This window comes from Conger conger, chromosome 7, assembly GCF_963514075.1.
Source record: "Conger conger chromosome 7, fConCon1.1, whole genome shotgun sequence".
Classification (NCBI taxonomy): Eukaryota; Metazoa; Chordata; class Actinopteri; order Anguilliformes; family Congridae; genus Conger; species Conger conger.
Window position 1 is genome coordinate 28,792,558 of NC_083766.1, and position 16,276 is coordinate 28,808,833.

General features: G+C 37.7%; 1 protein-coding gene across 1 annotated transcript; it reads right to left on the reverse strand.

The window, feature by feature from the left end:
* Positions 1 to 152: 152 nt before the first annotated feature.
* On the reverse strand, positions 153 to 8,408 carry LOC133132796 (cationic amino acid transporter 2-like). Its single transcript, XM_061248530.1, has 11 exons — positions 8,039 to 8,408; positions 7,682 to 7,837; positions 7,411 to 7,576; positions 7,116 to 7,252; positions 3,905 to 4,127; positions 3,670 to 3,806; positions 2,426 to 2,528; positions 2,120 to 2,256; positions 1,433 to 1,599; positions 1,187 to 1,295; positions 153 to 1,104 (listed from the first exon to the last, which is right to left on the reverse strand). The coding sequence occupies exons 1-11, from the start codon at positions 8,406 to 8,408 to the stop codon at positions 968 to 970; spliced, it is 1,842 nt and encodes a 613-aa protein (XP_061104514.1). The 3' UTR covers positions 153 to 967.
* Positions 8,409 to 16,276: the final 7,868 nt, after the last annotated feature.

The window sequence follows — 16,276 nt, forward strand, 5'->3', positions numbered from 1 at the left end:
GTCTTTTTTATTTACAGAGTGCAACAGACATTTTATTCAATACCTGAAGTAATCTTCAAAATGTCTTCACTTTGCATACAATACTACAGTATACATAGTATATTAGAATAATATTTCTAAATATACATACATATTCTAAATCTCTTCTCTTATTTGAGTTGTAATATACTTGTAAAGATATGTGTACACATTCTGTAAGTTTACATTAACCAGCCCAGTCTCATGTCATATACATACCTCTGAGCACTTATTTGCAGAACGTTCTCACAGGTACACTTTGCTGCTGTTTTGAAATAAAATGTCGACTAGAGGTGGTGAAGATGTTCAGACTTTAAGGAATGGAAAATTACAAGGATTTTTTAATTCCTTACATTTTTTAAAATGGAAATTAAGATTGCCTTTACCCTCCTTCGTGGTCAGTTTAAATTTAATATTGTTCAGTGTATTTACACCAAGCAGTCTCTCATTGTATAAATTGTATGAATCAGAAATGGGAGAAGCTGACATGCTAACCACCAGATTGAACCACTACACTAAACCAGCGGAGTGGTTAAACCTGTCCCCCAAGCAAACGTGTCTCTTCTCCAGTAATTTAAGGTCTAAGCTTCCCTTTGGCACCCCCAGTAGACATTTGATTTTGAAACTGCAGTAAAGTATATACCTATGAGAATGTAATTGTACTTCTGCAAATAAGTGCTCAGAGGTAAGTATATGTATATGTATTTATGATTTCATCTTACATGGAACATTTCATGAATTTCATATTTTGCTGGTAGAGTATACAATATATACTACTTAGTACAAAATTCTAAACGCATTCAATTTTTTTTTTTTTCAATCTATTCCGAATATTGACTTTCAAAACTGTTAATTCCTTCTGATGAGGAGCACTACAGGTTTCTCAATAGGTTTCTTGCATTCAACTGTTGAAAATGTAGATGATGAAATGAGAATTTTCCCTTTGGGCTCAGGATCTTTCTCTTTTCACTCCATCCCCTTCTGCTTTGGTCTCAATGGTTTGAATATTGACTTGAGTGCTTGCATTGAGAAGCCGTTGTTTCTGCACACTGTGGTGAACACCATAACCAAAGTAGATGAGCAGTCCTGTGAAGATAACAAGGAGAAGCTGCTGAACATCTCAATACTGATGTTTGTTGAAAATCTGAGCTTGAGTTTTCTTCCTTACCCACTGCCATCCAGACAGCATATCGAATCCACGTGTCTGTACCCAACTGGATCATGAGGCAGACGTTGATAAAAACACTCAGTATGGGGAGTACTGGCAAAAAGGGCACCTACAGGTAATGATATACAATCATATATGCAGAATTATCATGATTAGTAAACAGCTGTCTTAATGCTTTTTGTGAGCTTTGACCACCAATTCAAGATATTGAAAAGTAAATGTTAATGAATTCAAGAGGATTCTTACCATAAAAGCAGCTTTGGTGGGACTCTGAGGCTGTCTCCATATAATAATAACATTAAGAACCAGGATAAGAAGGATGACTGAGACACAAAGAAGACTCCACACTTCTTGGTACAGCAGGAGTTTTGTAGCCTTACTCAAAAATAGGCTCAAGATGATAATGAGTATAACTGAAAGTAGAGAAACAGCATGTTTTTACCAGAAATAGATGATTGAATCCTGAGACTCTAACCACTGCAGTGTCTAACATATGCTGCATTTTCTTTTTTTTTTCTGCAATTTGGAATTGCAAATAGTGTCTCTACTGTGCCACTGTACACCACATAATAAGCATTGCAGCATGAAGTATTCTGATGCAATCACCTGCAAGCCATGTTAGCTTATGCTACTGTATGAATTATGGACTGCATTCTGTGTGGTACAGGATGGAAGAAAGTTGGGCCCACTAACGTTAGTCATGTTGATGTGTAAGGAAAGAAACAAAATAAAAGCGCCTAATATGATGCTTGAGTCTTTTTGTAAGCTTCAATCATTTGACGAAGAAATTTCAGAAGAGACAATTTATATTATTTCCAAAGTAAAGAATATAATAATTTAAGCAAGTTGATCTATTGGCAATAAGGTTGAACATTGTTTGTCGTTTTTACAATGTTACAAACACTGGCATCCAGAAAGAATTAGGAGACTTACTAATAACCATTGTGCACGTTGACACATTTTTTGAAGTTTCAGAAGTTGGGTGTGAAGGAGGATATAAAAAGCTCAACTTTGAGCTTGTTTCTGTTTTTTGGATATTATTGGAGTCTTCAGTGCAATCATCTTGGTACCTATATGATAATAGTAAAAAATAAAATTGCTCAAGCAAAAGCCAGGGCATACATCTAGATCATTATGTCTGCTATTTTACAAGGGTATCAATTTGTACAGAATATGTGCATTGAAATTACCTCTATTAAATTTACTGATTTACATTACATTACATCACATTATGGTTACCTAAGTATGAGAATACACACAGCAACAAGAGTGTAGGCGAAGAGCGTTCCAATTGACATCATATCAACCAGTGCCTTCAGGTCAAACAAAAGAGCCATGATAGCTGGAAAGACAAACATTTGATTGTAGACTGTAAATGTGACATAATTATTTTATGAATAAACAATAGCTCTACATTGACATTTTCTCTTACGAATGATGGCCGCAGTTAAAGAGAAAAATTGCTGAAGCTCCCAAGAACAGTAAAATGTATTTCTATGTAGAAAAATGTGGGTAAACTCTTCTCTTCTTTGAGATTCATTTGTTTTATTCTTCCATAGAATTTTAGGAAATGCCGATAAATAAATTCCACATTCATTCATTCATTCAGTATCCTAACCTGCTTATCCTGAACAGGGTTGCAGGGGGGCTGGAGCCTATCCCAGCATACATTGGATACACCCTGGACAGGTCGCCAGTCCATCACAGGGCACACACACCATTCACTCACACTCTCCAAGCAGCCTAACCTGCATGTCTTTGGACTGTGGGAGGAAACCGGAGTACCCGGAGGAAACCCACGCGAACACGGGGAGAACATGCAGACTCCACACAGAGAGGCCCTGGCCGACGGGGATTCGAACCCAGGACCTCCTTGCTGTGAGGTGACAGTGCTACCCACTGCATCCGTGCCGAAATTCCACATGTACAGTATATAACATTTTGTAATATTTCTCAGGATAATACAAGGTACTAAGAGAGATACAAAATGCCTTGAAGATGTTTTGCATCGAGAAAATGAAGTTAATAACTTTAATTCTAACATATTTCGTATCATTTCAGCCATTTACGCAAATGATAAAGTATCACTGCATGTCTTCTCATGCCTAACAACATGATATAGCTTATACCAGTGCACCACGGTGAATGCATCGACCACTTAATCATTACATTACATTATATTATTGGCATTTGGCAGACTTTTGGCTCTTATCCAGAGCGAAGTACAGTTGATTAGACTAAGCAGGAGACAATCCTCCCCTGGAGCAATGCATGGTTAAGGGCCTTGCTCAAGGGCCCAACGGCTGTGGCTACACCGAGAATCGAACCGCCAACCTTGCGGGTCCCAGTCATGTACCTTAACCACTACGCTACAGGCCGCCCCAATCACTGCTGGCTGCTATATATTGTTTAGTTTTTTTGTTGTTTTTTTTTGCATCTGTCTACAGTACATGTCAAAGATGACACCAATGAAGCTGGCTTACCTGCCACAATGCCAGATGAAAGTGTAGCCACAACTGGACTCTGCCGAGAACTGATGTTACTCAAGGGTTTGAAAAGGAGCCCATCCCTGGCCATGGCAAAGAGCACTCTGGGCATTGGAAACATGGAGCCCAGGAGACTTTGAAAGCACAAACGTAAATGAGTGAATCACCATTAATTACATAATATTTCTTTCCATAATCAATTACACATTAAATTCCATTATTCCGTCTTTACCTAGTAGAGAGTGCACAAAGGGAACCAACAGCAACCACATACTTTGCCGCAGCCCAACCAATGTAAGTGAAGGCGACTGGCAGGGGGCTATGAATGCTCAATAGGTAGTAGGGCATTAAGAGTGTCAGGGCAGCAGAAACCCCAAAGTAGGCAAGGAAGCAGATGAGCAGTGAAGAGACAATGCCCAGTGGGATGGACCGCTGAGGGTCCTTCACCTCTTCCCCTGGGGAACAGATAATGGGTGCAATCAACAGAGAGGCCAGCATTCAGTAGCCAGGGCATTTCCATCTCTAAACATTTAATACATTAAAAGGATCTGCTTTCTGCACTTTTTCAATGGTATTCAATTCTACTGTATGTTTCCAGTCAGTTTTTCTAGGCAATGAAGGATATTTGAAATATTTATTAAAATGTCCTGACACCCTATTTTAACCCTATTGTTAGGATTATTAATATCTTATTTGGGGGCCAAAATAGTTTTTTTTGGTTTGCCAACTGAGTGAGTTTGCTATTTGTAACAGAAGCTGTACTTTCAATGGTGCTATGAAATAATGCTGTTGGTCTGTGTTCTTTTAGCAAAGTATGTAACTGTAAAACGATGTGGTGTTCCAAATATAACTTTCTTTAATAGTCCAAACACACCAGGTTTACCAAATGTGGTATGCTTGTTTGGATTACTGAACTCATAGTGATTACTGAACTTCAGTTAAGACATAGTGGTGATTGACCTCCTGGTGGTGCATATTATAAACATGTAGACTTTTACTGTACCTGTGACCTATTTGACTTTAAACTACAACATTTGTCACATAGGTCATCTACACAGCAACAAATCAGAATCCATAAAGTCTGCTTAATCCATAATTCTACTGAATTTACAGGAGAGCACACTGCTTCCTGCTGAGCTGCTTTGCAGTATTCCTGTATGCAGTTTTACTGTATTCTTTCATTTGGCCCAGCCAGTGTTGGTGTGTAATGAAGGATATTTGAAATAATACAAAAATGTCCGCTACTCCATCTGAAACAAGTTTGGCAGAAATGTGTTGTGGTCAAGTCAGGTGACAGCATGTCTGTGGTTTCAGAAAAGTAAACAGATGGCATTTTGGGGAACTTTTTTTGTTCTGCAAAGATCAATAGCATCTGATTAAGTTATTCTTTCTGACACCATCTTGTTGCTGTGAATTGTAGCTCAGTAGCAGATAACATCAAACAGTGCCTATTGAGCTTTGTGGTTTATTTCAACAGTGTTACTGCATTTGTCTCAGAATGTAAGTGTATGTTGAAAGCACACAATGGAACCTTAAGGGCTTGATGCTTCATTCAATTCTTTAGCATGCACTGCTAACATGAGGGCCATTTTGGGTCATTTCCAAATAGTTGAGGTTTTTATTAGTAAGCCACAATAAGAAGGATGGTATTGAAAGGAAATAATGTCATAATGTATTAACTACACTGTACTCGTGTGAATATAGTACTAAGAAAAATCTTTAATGTTGCCAGCTAGAGAAAGGCAATCAAAAGAAAATTCACTGAACCACAAGCTTCATGACAGAGACCCGAAAATTAAAATAAGATAACAGATAAAAAAGTTATCCATATAACAGAACTGAAGCCAGCTGAACAAAACCACACTGAACAAGAGAGCAAACCATCCAAAGTCAACTGTGCCCAAGTAGACTAAAAAGCCATGCCCTTTCTCTAAGGTGCCAACATTTTTACTTTTGATATAATGAAGTCTTGCAGATTGATGTGAAAAGAAGCACTAGCTGCTTTGGAAAAATGCATAGGCTGTTAGGTGCTCTCCTGAATCAACAGACCTTAGAGCAATGAGCACCCCAAAGTCAATATGATTGGCCATTCCTATTTGGGAGAAAATTAGGCAAATTTAATAAAAAAAAAAGAAAGACAAATGAAGCACATTTTGACACTGTGCGCTACTACACAATGTTCAACATGAAGAAGCCACTGCACCAACCCGAGAGGGAATTCATAAGGTACTTAGTCAACAATCTACCTGATGCTGCGCTGTGATGTGAAATGGCAGTTACACGTTGGCACATACTCTGACGGCTGAATGTTTTAGGAACCTAGATCTATAGATACAAGCTTCTGTCAAAAGTAATAATCTCAATCGTCATATTGCGCAGCACGCAGAAGTAGTAGAAAGGCACCTTACTGCTGTGAGAAATATCAAACTGACTTTTGACCATAGCTCTCTGTGCCAACTCTTGATTCTCTTCTTGTTGTGAAAAATAACACGTGCAAGTCAAACACATCATGCTACAACATGGAGTTCTCCATTGGTCTTTCAAAGAAGCAAAGGTCTGCACTTACCAGTCTTTACAGAGCCAGAGAAAGAGGTTGAAGACGAACAAACGGGCGGCATGCCTGGAGAAATTCTTTGGGAGCTAATAGGCTAAATAGCCCTGAGTATCCTGAGAACATGTTGTATTTCCAAACGATTATAAGGGCAAATGTTTATCTGTGGTACAAAGTAACCTGAGGACATTACTACTTTGGTTGAAAATGTTAACTCAATTTGAAATGTGCTTATGTTGATTGGTCACATGTTATTAATTTTCATAGCTTAAGATAGAGCTTGTCCATTTCTATCATCAGTGTACACCTACGTACCAACAATTGCCAGGTTTGAGGTATGGCTGTGTATCACTGTGATGAAACATAGGTAATGTAATGGTAAACGGCACATTTTCACATCGCCTTACTGTATACTTCAATATCATTTGAGGTTAGAATTCCCTACTTAAATGAAGTTAATTGGTTTCTGCTAAATAGCAATTTGTTGTTTCAATAGTGTTTCAATCGTAAACTGTGATGTTATTTGTACTTGCAACAATTAAATTGGCTTGTTTGAGTCCTCTCATGACTGTGGCATGACCCTGTTATTATTGTAAATACAGTCTATTTCATTTAGAATTTTTTTCATGGTGAAGCATAGGACAAAAACCTGACGTACTGTAAGGTGGAGGAACTACTGTGTTACACTGATGATGGGATCTTAATCAGCCAAGTATTTAATCATGTGAACTGCTCAGGAGTTGGCTAGAAGTACCAATCAATGACAAATGTTCTCTGTCTATTATCAAACACAGCTTTCACAACTGTGCATCTCCTCACTTTCAGCCAACCAATTGGCAATTAAAATTATAGTTATACATGGCAATTCTTGCTCATGGGATGCAATGTTTACCTGTGGTAGCAATGCAGTCAAATCCAACAAATGCATAGAAGCAGGTTGCAGCTCCTGCCAGTGTCCCTTCAACTCCAAAAGGGAAGAATCCACCAACTCCAAAATCATTTGTCACATTCACAGTAGAGGACAGATTGCTGGCAAAAATAAAAAGGAAATAAAAAATAATATATACAAGATTATTTATTCTTTTTCCACAAAGCATATCACATTTTTACCTTATCACATAATTATTAATTTGATAAATGGATTCACATTTAAGAATGTCACAATGGATATTCAATATGTTACATACTGCATGTGTAATGTAGTGTTCAGGATAGTGTCCACACTGATATGCCAGTTGTTAATGTCTCCTTTGATGAAGCCAGAAATTATGATGAAGAACAGCACTGCTATGTTAATGCCAGTGAAGATCTTATTGACAGTTGAAGACTCTTTGACACCAAATGCAAGGATACCTTTTAAGGAAAGAAATCATGAGAGATGAGTATATAACTTATATAGCGAGCAGTTAATACAATTACTGCACTGAAAAAGAGAGTCATAAATTAAAAGTCACTTGCCAGCTAGTAACATGATAAGACCTGCTGCAAAGAAATCTGGGAAGGGAGCCAAGCCAGGCAGACCCATTGGTGCATATTTTCCCAAAGTGTTGGCGATAGTGTTTCCAATAAGGTCATCAAAAGTGCCACTCCATGCCCTGGCTACACTTGAGGTACCTAAGTGAAGAAAAAATATACCAGAAAATGAATGGCAAAATGTGTTCCTTGTAAATAACCGGTTTGATCAACACTATGGGAAATACAGTATATTGAACTCGGGGAAATTATAGGACTATTTTTAAATGGACCATTTGATGAAAAATTGGGATGATAACTACAGTATTTAGTTGAATTGCTTTAGTAACAATTAGTTCTTGCCTATGACATAAGACAGCAGTAAATTCCATCCAGTGATGAAGGCCCACACCTCCCCCACAGTCACATAGCTGTACAGGTAAGCAGAGCCTGTCTTTGGGACCCGAGCACCAAACTCTGCATAGCACAGTCCGGCGAAGATGGAGGCCATTGCAGCAATGAAGAAAGAGACAATTATGCTGGGGCCGGACACAGTCCTGGCGACCTCTCCGGACAGCACATACACTCCAGCTCCCAGGGTGCTGCCAACTCCCAGAGCCACCAGGTCCACGGTGGACAGACAGCGGCGGAAGCTGGACACCTCCCCCTCTGGCTCCAGGGGCTTTCGGCGCAATAGGCTCCGCAGAAAAGCCGAAACTCTGGCAGCAGACATACTGTGACTAATTGAAATAGCAAACGTTAGTTCAGTCACCTCCTACAGACAGCGGGGTTGTCCAAAAGTTAGGATTTTCTACCATTTAATTCACGAGTTGGCATTTTAATTAAATTGGCATTTGAATTGGAATGAGCCAAAGTGGAATTTAATTCATTGCCAATTCAACAAAATTCCATTCAGTCACACAACAAGAGGACTTCATGCCATCTGACATATATGTAACTTACCATAAAATATCAATTACGTTAGTCATTTGTAGGAATTATTCCAATCTATTCCCTCATGTAGAACCATGAAGAATATTGCTTTTCAATTCAGCTTTAGTACCTACTAGATTAACTAAATGAATACTGTTTTAGACAATCATGTTCTACACTTCAAAGCTAACTCTAAAGCCACACTCCCTGCCATTTCTAATTGAATGTTTCAGAGACAACCTAAGGCATTGCATACTTATACATTTGATTCATGTGGCATAGTGTGTATTTTTTCATCAATATAAATCACAATAGGTAAGTTATAGCTAATTATACTAGGTGTGGCAAATGGGGTATCATTGCGCAGTTCTCAATTTTACAGAATACTTAAAAAACTGGCTCAGATCAGATTTCGGTCAAAAATGAGTTAAGCACAGATTTTGAATCTTGAAACACCCATCTATTATTCAGTTATAAATCCATTATGTGTCACAATGAGAAAATATGAAAACATGCAAAAATATAGCGTCAAGTCTAGTCTGGTCGCCTTTCCAGTTGGTCCTCCACGTTCTTCCATGCGGGTGCATCAGCTGTAGCTATGCAAATAAAGTTGTGACGGAAATGACCTATATGTTAATTACATCCAGACAGAAACATATGAGAGGCAAAACATGTTCCTTCAAACTTTGGTGATCAAGCACTTTTAACAACACAGGATCCTGTGAAGAAGACTGCTGATGCACTCAACCTGATTTCTCAGATGAATTTCCATAACGCTGCAGATAGAGCCACATATGTGGGAAGAAGTGATAGTGAATTCATTTCTTGACTCTGACGAATGTATCAAAGTTTTGTGATGATAATGCAAAAGACATTAGCCTACATGTCCTTTACCACAGCCTGGAAGATCCAAGCATAACCAGGCACTCAGAATAGAGTGATATAGAATACATATGATATAGTGATATAGTGATACAGCATAGCACTCTCATGTTTAAATACTGCTGCATGTATACTGTATTTATATTGATGAACCTATTTACAGTAGATTCTGATGTATCTGTCTAAATAGCACTTTTCATGGGTTTTTTTTTCATGGTCAAAGGCTTACCTACATTCTTTTGACCTTTCACCCTACAATTTGTGAGAATTCAATACGGTATTTATTTATTTATTTTTTAAATTGAATAGTTATGAACAGGTTATTATGCTGCTTCTTTTGGAAAGCAGACATATATGCAAAAATGTTTAAAGCAGACTGTATAATTTCTGTGGAAATTGATGGACCATTAGCACATTAATGGTCAGATCATCATTCACATATTTATTATTAAAATATTGCAATTAAAATAAGTGGCAATCTTAGTCAAATAGTTTTAGCTGTTTTATTGTGACAGTATCCTATGATGAGAATGTTTTTGTCTTCTGTACTTCAAAGACCAACATGAAATAATTGGTGCATATACAGTATTGTTAGTTTGTAGCTTACTGATAAAACCCCTGTGCCATTGAAAATGAAAAGTATCAAGGTCACGTAAAATATTTCTGAGTTGTTGATTAATAAACTTCCCCTCAAATGGGGGAAGTTTATCAATCAACATCTAGTAATCTATCTATATTTCTGTCCTATATTCTCCAATACTTGAGGAAAATTTCAGTTAGGTTAGCTTTGAAAACTAAGAGATATTAATCCTTTTAAGACATAATAGTCACATATTTGGATATTATACTTTAACATGTTCAGTAGGAAGATTGTTTCCTTGAATACCAAACCTTGACACTAACCATTACCATGCAAAGACTTTTGTGGTTTTCTGAATCAATTACAAGTAAAATGCAAGACTGAAAAATGGGTAATTACTTCCTCTTTGTGTATATGTACATATGACTTAGCTCAGTAATTAAAGTAGGCCATTGTATTCCATTGTTTCAGGTATATGTGAACAAAGCATAGACGATGTAAAAGCATCAGTTGTAATGATGTAAAAAAAAACAATATCGTTGATTTATATTGTCCAGTGCCCATATTTTGTGATGTTATGTTCAATGTTCTTAAATTCATTAATTAACACAATGATCAATTATATAAGGGTTGAATGATTAATGATAATATTTACTTTGTACATCACTGTACAATTACTTTAAATTGTTTTAAGCAAAACTGAAAGCAAATAATTTGCAATATTCACTAGTTTAGTAGCAGTAATTGAACTGTTAAATAGTAATACACTTCATAGTTCCATCCACATAGATTGATAAAAGTACATCTCTTACCTAGTATATATAGTTGTACCCGTGTGCTGCTATACGAATGTCTCTGTTTCACCGTGTTGTCTGTTCAGAACACCTGAGCATTTTCCGTATCATCATGGCCCTCCTGTTAATGTTCACACTTCTGGAATACACACAGCGTTTTTGATAGAATATGTTACATTTAGCATGGGTGTGTCATTTCTCAAAAACGAGTCCTAGTGTTTTTCTGCAGAACTTCGAAGAACTGGCCTGTAATGTTTCCACAGTTGCAGGTATTGAGCCCTTTAGTAATTCTTACCAATTTCAAGTCAAACAGAATATTTCCCCTTCAATTTATGTGAAGATTTGTTGTGTTTGAATACTAAATTGTGAATATGTGATCCTTTTGTAGGATTCAAGCTTTCCTCATTTACAGTTTTCTACAGATAAATTTACCACTTTTTTAAATTATTTTTTTTACCACTTACCACTTTTTGTGGTTAGCACATTCACATTTATCTGACAAAATAGATTCTTAGAATGAATGGTTGTCTAAATGGTGAGCTAAATGAGTTTCTGCCTTGGCTGCCATGAACACAGTTATCATTCATGTTAAGTGGATGAGGGCAGCCTAATGGGTTAAGAGGAGTGCAAACATCAAAGCGCAGCGACAACGCTGCTGCAGCTACTCAGAAGCAGCGGCCAGCCAGCACACACTCGGCCTTTGTGTGGTGGTGGACCATGGCCCCATAAAGGAATTTTCATTCTGTCTTAATCCTGGCTGGCATGTACCTCATCTGACTGAGCTGAAATTCTTGTACCTAAATGACAATTGCTCTCATGTTGGCAACAATCAATATTTAAGCTGTGAAGTTTAGTAAAATAAATAAAAGTAAAAGTATCTCTACCTCGAGAGATAGCAGTCATAAACAGCAATGGCACTGATTTTCAGTTTTTAATGTATAATACTGCAAACAAGCGGTTCGATACTATGATATGTTGCTATGAGGCAATGAAGAGATGCACATGTCATTTTGAATCACAGTAGAATACTAGTTTAAAAAGGTACATGAATCACTTTGCAAAATAGTTTTTTCTTCAAGAAGTTGTGTCTTCGAGAGAAATAAATCCTGATAAAATATGCTGCATTTACAATCTCACATACCCAGAAATATCATATATATATATGGGTAGCTTTTGTTCTGGTGTATGCTATTAAACACTGAATTGAACTGCATGAAAAACTTTGATAGGAATGCTATTCTTCCCTGTCTAAGAAATTCAATTTACTATAACTACAATTGCAGATTCTCACATTAGGTTATTCTTAGCATTCTCTATTTTTAACTAAAGCTAGTACAACAATAAAGACATTATAATTAGATTATGAGACTGCTGCATATTTTGATTGCACTTATTTCTCCATGTCTGTAATTGAATGAAAGTATATTACCTTGGTCATTTCCCACTTGCCTTTTGTATCATACAGACAGTTGTCCTAGGAGTAGATTCTGTAATTCAACTGACCAGTATCTACTCTAATGCAAAATAACCAGTTTACTACAATATATATGAGGGCTGCCTGTTTATCCCGCCCACTCAATGGGATTAGCAAAAAAGTGGCACTATTCACTCCAGTTTCCAGTTCATGCTATGTTGTGGTCATTATTTAATAGGGGCACAGTAAAAAAAATACAAAAATAAAAATAAATTTACACACAATTAGCACAGTTAACAGAATTCCTGTCTGTTACACTGCTATTTACTGAAGAAAACAAGATTTGGAAGAAACCCAATCAGGGCTTGTTTTTTTAAATATTACACATTAAAATGTTTGGTGTTAAATTAATGCTTACACTGTGCTGTACATGAGGTCCCTCTTGGACACAAATCTGTTAACACTGGAAATTTCACTGGGTGGGTAAGCTTCAAAAGCATTTTAGATGTAGTGTACATTTTATTTAAACTACTTCATTATATTTTAACCACACATTCATGTGATTGCTGTTTGTTCAATATTTCTCAGCATTTTTTCATGTTGGAAGTTTGATGGTTCATCAAACAGAAAAACACATTTTTGCTGTATTATTTCTCTTAGTATTTTCCTGGTGAAAAAAAACATATCTAATAATGAATTCCCAAAACGTAAATGTACGCCCTGGATTTTAAGGATCTTTTCTTACTACTTCAACACAAATAATCACCACTGTGGAGTGCAATTTTAGACCACCAGTAGTGTATACAGTCATATTTATTAGACTTATTTTTTAGACTTCTACTGCTGTAACCTATCCACTTAGAGTTATGATGCATTGTGTGTTCAGAGATGCTCTTCTGCATACCACTGTTGTAATGTGTGGTTATTTGCATTACTGTCACCTTCCTGTCAGCTTTGACCAGTCATTTATTTTTTTTGTACCATTCTTTGCAAACTCTAGAGACTAGTGTGCGTAAAACTCCCAGGAGATCAACAGTGTCTGAGATACTCAAACTTCCACTAACAATCATCAAGTAACTTAGATCGCATTTTTCCCCATTCTGATGGTTGATGTGAACATTAACTGAAGCTCCTGACCCATATCTACATGACTGTATGCATTGCACTGCTGCCACACAATTGGCTGATTAGATAATTGCATGAACAAGTAGGTGTATTAAAGTAAAAATGTTCCTAATAAAGTGCTTGGTGAGAGTAAATGTCCACTGAAGATGGTTGTTCAATCAGACCATACCCCGGAAAGACAGCACTATTCTGGATAACATACTTTATTGGATTGAAATTATAGGTTTACCTAATCATTAATGTACAATTTTCTAATAATGCATAAACATACTGGACAGAATTATGAGCATTGATGCATTGCATCTTGGTATAGGAGTCCAGATGCCAATTTGAAACCTGCCTGACTGAGATTGTCGTGGGACAGGGTGGTGATGTCTAAATATGCTAAACTGTTGGGGGAGGTTTCTAAACCAACCTGACTGTAGGACAAGGTGGTAGTGTTGGCGACCCCTTAAGAAATTATAATATGATGTGCTTTTTTGATGTCATGAGTGCCAAGCATGATGTATGCTTGCTAAATAACCATCTGCCAAGCTATTCTATTAAGTGGCCGAGAAGGTAATTCTGAAGGAATTAGAGGGTGTGTTATGGAAACCCATCATCTATGATAATGATGTACAGGAGTGCAAAACATGTATTAAAACGGAAGAGGAGGAAGTTAACTCACCAGTAATCTCAGAAAACCAATGCCAGGGTGAAGAGTCCTTCTATGGTCTGATCAATGTTGGGGTTGATCTGGTCACAAGCAATTAATGCAAGCTATGATTATGTGAATAAACTTTGAGCAAAAGTTATAAATGGTTGAATAAATGTTTTGGGAATTATATGGTGGTCTGAACCAGAAATCATTTAGGAAAAGAAATGAATGCCACTGAGAAACTTTAATGATAGAGGTGTGGGACAAGTATGTAGGTAGGTGATGAAGGAGGAGATTGTCTGCCTAATTCCGGCAATGGGAATTTTTAACTTTAAGCTAAATGTAAGCAGTGGTTGGGGTAATTAAAAATAATAATCCAGGTGCAAAACAAAGGTGAGGCTATAGTTCAAGAAAGTCCAGCTCAATGCTTTGGATCGCGTGTCAAAAAGTCAGTGTACTGGAAAAGAAAATGGGTCCTGCTACTGAATACCAATCGGGGTGATGGAATGGGGAAATCATGGCCCCGGAATCAACATCCATGATGAGCAAAGTGTCGGCTGAAGTGTCGGCTCAGTGAGTGAGAGTAGACGTGGTTGTACCATAATATTTTCCAATGTAATACAGTGATTTAGCTGACGCTTTTCTCCAAACCGACATACAGTTGATTAGACTAAGCAAGGGCCAATCCCCCCTGGAGCAATGTGGGGTTAAGGGCTTTGCTCAAGGGCCCAACAGCTGCACTGATTTTTTTGTGACTACAGTAGGGCTTGAACTACCAACCTGCCAGGTCCCTGTCAATCACCTTAGCCACGAGGCTATAGGCTGCCCTAACGGGGTTCAGGATGATTTTTTTATTTATGGGACAGGACAGCGATGCTGGTGGGTCCAATACGTATTGTACTAGTCATTCAGGAATAAATAAGGTAGTTTGCCTCAAGTCAGCTTGATGACCCCCGCAGTAGCTGTACATAGATGTTTCACATACATTTTGGCCTGAGCATGTAGAGAAGCAAACAAAGCAGGGCTTTGGGTGGCTAGAGGAACTGAGGAGGGTCAGCAGGTACGACAGGGACTACAGTATGTGAATATGTGAATAGAGGTATGAGTTTCTTCAGTTGTGGGGCTTTCACCATGCCTATGAGGATGTTAGTCGAAACCAATTTATTCATGAGTAAAATAGCTTTAAAATGTTTCTATAAACACTTAATATTTCATCAAAAGGGGGGGGGAGTGTGTGTGCATTATTTTGTTATGTAAATATCTTGGTACGTACTGGTGTTCATCTTGTCAGATGCTCCAGGACCTGTAGAATGTTTCATAAAATTAAAGACCGCCCACACCATATTTAAAAATGCATGCCATCTGTTATTCCATTTATATAGTCTATATAGTCTAAAGGAACTAAAGGAACTAAAGAAACTAAAGAAATTAGGGGCAGCCTGTAGCGTAGTGGTTAAGGTAAATGACTGGGAGACGCAAGGTTGGTGGTTCTAATCCCGGTGTAGCCACAATAAGATCCGCACAGCTGTTGGGCCCTTGAGCAAGGCCCTTAACCCTGCATTGCTCCAGGGGAGGATTGTCTCCTGCTTAGTCTAATCAACTGTATGTCGCCTTGGATAAGAGCGTCTGCCAAATGCCAATAATGTAATGTAATGTAATGTAATGAAGATGGTGAGGGAGGCCATAAGCAACCCAAGGATCACAATTTAAGAATTGGAGATTGGTGTCTTGGGTTTACCAAGTTTCAAAAATCTTACCAGGAGATCTTTGCAGGAAAGCTTTCTTATACCGGCACTAAGCAAGCGATGGAATAAGCCTGACAAATCTGAAACAGCTGAGAAGCAATCCATCCAAACACTTCCGGTCCCATAAAATGGGGGGGGCGGGGGCGACTATGCATAATAAGGCAGGACCTATATGGATCACCTGATATGGATGTAAATACCCTGAAGTTAAAGATGAGTGTCTGCGGGCATCATTATGTGATGTGTAAAACAAAGCATTCAGTACACTCATAAACACCCCGAATCTTACATTAATGCAGATAAATGGTGTACAGTGCATTCTGAAATTATTTGGACCCCTTCACTTTTCCCACATTTTGTTACAGTATGTTCCAGCCACATTCTTGGTTCCTCAAATGTTTGCAACTGTAAAATATGAAACAGAAATGTCTTATTTGCATATCTTATTTGCATAAGTATTCGAGAGCCTTTAATATGACACTGCATATTGA

What these genes read in the sequence shown, in the direction of transcription:
- LOC133132796 (XM_061248530.1), bottom strand. Translation starts at nt 8,408, where the DNA reads ATGTCTGCTGCCAGAGTTTCGGCTTTTCTGCGGAGCCTATTGCGCCGA. An exon ending in TGACTGCATTGCTACCACAG is followed by an intron (nt 4,128 to 7,115) that starts GTAAACATTGCA and finishes TCTGTTCCCCAG; the next exon opens with GGGAAGAGGTGAAGGACCCT. An exon ending in AACGTGCACAATGGTTATTA is followed by an intron (nt 1,600 to 2,119) that starts GTAAGTCTCCTA and finishes CTCTACTTTCAG; the next exon opens with TTATACTCATTATCATCTTG.